This window comes from Galeopterus variegatus, unplaced genomic scaffold, assembly GCF_000696425.1.
Source record: "Galeopterus variegatus unplaced genomic scaffold, G_variegatus-3.0.2 Scaffold5344, whole genome shotgun sequence".
NCBI classification, from domain to species: domain Eukaryota; kingdom Metazoa; phylum Chordata; class Mammalia; order Dermoptera; family Cynocephalidae; genus Galeopterus; species Galeopterus variegatus.
In genome coordinates, this window is record NW_007731455.1 from 79295 (window position 1) to 82188 (window position 2894).

General features: G+C 35.6%; 1 protein-coding gene across 1 annotated transcript in view; it reads left to right on the top strand.

Moving 5' to 3' along the window:
• The window catches only part of KIAA0020 (KIAA0020 ortholog), a 37909-nt gene that overhangs the window by 16951 nt on the left and 18064 nt on the right, over window positions 1-2894 (top strand). The window contains exon 11 of the mRNA XM_008589273.1: window positions 913-993. Coding sequence (XP_008587495.1) covers window positions 913-993 — 81 coding nt within the window. The remainder of the gene's footprint in view (window positions 1-912; window positions 994-2894) is intronic.

Below are 2894 nucleotides of genomic sequence, written 5' to 3' on the forward strand. Positions count from 1 at the left end.
TTTTTTTTTTTTTTTTTTTTTTTTTCCTTTTTCCGTGTCCGGCTACGGGATCGCAACCCTCGGTGTTGCCCCCGCTCCTCGCTCAGCCAGTGAGCGGCTGGTCTGCATGTGGGATCCGAACCCTCGGCGGGAGCGCCGCCACACTTCCCAAGCGGCGCACTGTAGCAGTGCGCCACCGGGCCGGCCCCGCTGCTATACTTTTTTAAAGTAATGATTTTTATCTTATTCTCATATTCAGTATTTAAGTATGCTCTTCTAGTTTATTTTTTTAGTATTTATATTCTAATTATGTAGGGTAATTTTAGAGAAATTGGACAATATAGGAAAGAAAATGAAAAATCATTTCTAATCCTTTAACCCAGAGATAACTACTACACGAGTGTTTTGCCTTCCAGGATTTTCCATGTACATGTTGTATATGTTGTGTGTGTGTGTGTGTGTGTGTGTGTGTGTGTGTGAATGTATGTAAAGTTATGTCTGAGTTTATATATTTTCTTTCTCATGATTGGAATATTTTATATATATATATATATACACACACATAGTTTTTTTGTTCGTTTTTTTCACTTTATCTTATCACTTGAACTTTCCTTGAGTTTAATTTTCAAGTAGCTATTCATTAACAAGATACCTATTTAGATAGGTATTATATCCTGGTTAGTCTTGGGCTATTTGGTAATGAAGAATGTTCTTTTCTGTTTGTTTGTTTTTTTAATCAACCTTGCTTCTAGAATGTGACTAACTAGGTCCTGATAAGATGGAAAGTTTATTTGAATTGCTTTATCCATCTTGTTTGTATTATGTCAGACAAGTTGTTAGTGTTGGTAACCTTTATAAAGTCACTCCATGGGTCAATAAGAGGGAAAATCTATGGGTTTTTTTTTAACCTTTACTGGTTTCCAATTCTTACAGGGCCAATACTCCCATTTGGTTTTACTGGCAGCATTTGATTGTATTGATGATACTAAGCTTGTGAAGCAGATAATCATATCAGTAAGTAATTCTGAAGGTCTTGAATTTAAGTTACATTGATACACCATTTGTGGGTTTGTAAGTTTGATTTTATACATGCATATATAAAGACGCTTACCAGTATCTTTTGCCTTCTACAGGTGTTTTCTGTTACTTTTTAGTTGTCTCAATTAAGTCTTATTTTGGATATTTGCTTTATTCCTATATAAATCATAATCTTGTAACTTGATATTAATACTGTTTTAAATATTTGACTGGTTAAATTAAAACTTTTGTTTTGAATTAGGATAATGTAGGTTTTTAGACTATATGAGATAGGAAAAATGAAAAATTAGAAGAGCCATGTTTAGATTTCACCAGAAATTCATTTACGTAGTAATTCTTCTTTTTTCATGAACTCATATACAGGCAGAGGATATCTGTCACCTTCACCTCTTCACCTCTCCCTCCCTATGGAGAAATGACTTCTGAACAGTGACTCAGTTTATCAATACATCTGTGCTGAGTTGAACTGATAAAGAAGAAAACTCATAAAACTCACTCAGTTTTGATGCTTCTTAGAGTTTTCATGAAAGCTTTGTCGAGTCATTAAAAATTAGTACTAAAATTAAAATATAAGCTTCCTTTGTACATTTCAGCAGTTACTTCTAGCCTGGTGTAATGACCATAAAGTGGTAATACTTGAATATATTTGAATGTAGTTTGTCCCTAAACTTGTTTCAGAAAAGCTGAACTGCCCTCTGGGAAAAACTCCAAAATAAAAATTGCATTCTGAATTATTTATTTTTCCTTTATCCTGCAATAGCTTTCCCTTTTTCTGACTTCGGATTCTGGGATTGTGTCTTCTCTTTCCTTTCTTTATTTTTAGTGTGCCAGTGGTGTTGAATATATAGTGGAGGTGGCAAGGGTGGGGATAAGAAATTGCAACATTGTTAGCAGTGACCAAAAATGTAAACATTTAGAAAAACATATAATCTGTATAGATTTAGGTCATTCATCTGAAAATTATACAAACCTTTGTTTGATACACATGGATACAGCCCTTGAAGAAATCTTAGTGACAAATGGTTCTTTTACATCAGCAGGGAGAAGCATATGGATGATTCAGAAAGAGCATTTACGTGTTGTCAGGTGGTGGTGCTGTGGCCTCTCTCTGTAGCCTATCTGGACCTGAAGAGCTGGGTGTAGTAGAAAAAGTGTATCAGCTAGTGCAAGGGAAAAGGATTTGTTTTCTTAGGTGCCAGCTGTAGGTCCCAGTGTGTGTGAATTTCTCATGCCCTTGCTGTCATTTTCCAATTTTGCTCTTGATTATTTTAAGATTGTGATGACTTTCTTTGGGATAGGATTGTGGGAAGAAACAAGTTGGCAGGACCTTCATGGCACAAACTGAGTATGTTGACAAGTTCCTTGTGACTTTATTACCCTTTTGACTCCAATCAATGATGATTGTTTTTCATTCCCGTGACAGAGATGTGAGGCTATAGAATTGACTAATGAATAAAGGTTGTTTCATGAAAGTGGATACAGACTGGGCTATTGAAAGTTTGCTTTTGTTTAATATTTTCATGAGAACTAAAATTTGCATAACTGTTCCAAATGGATTTCAAGAGAAACCAAACATCCTTCAGAATTTGCCAGAATTGTGTGCTATATTAATTTTTTTCCAAAGATTTATTCCACTTAAAGTTGCTGTTGAAACAGTTTTAATTCCTTGTGCTTATCAGTTTGATTCCCACAATTATTTAAGCCACATTCCTAGTGACTTTCTTGTACTTGGGGCAGCTTTCCTTGAGTGGCCTGATTTGCTGATCTCTTGCCTCTAACTGACAAATGCTCAATGGGTTCTGTGTCTCATTAAACTATGTAGCTAGTGATAAAATTCTGGAATGCTAATTGCATTCCCCCCCCCCGCCCCCGCCCCA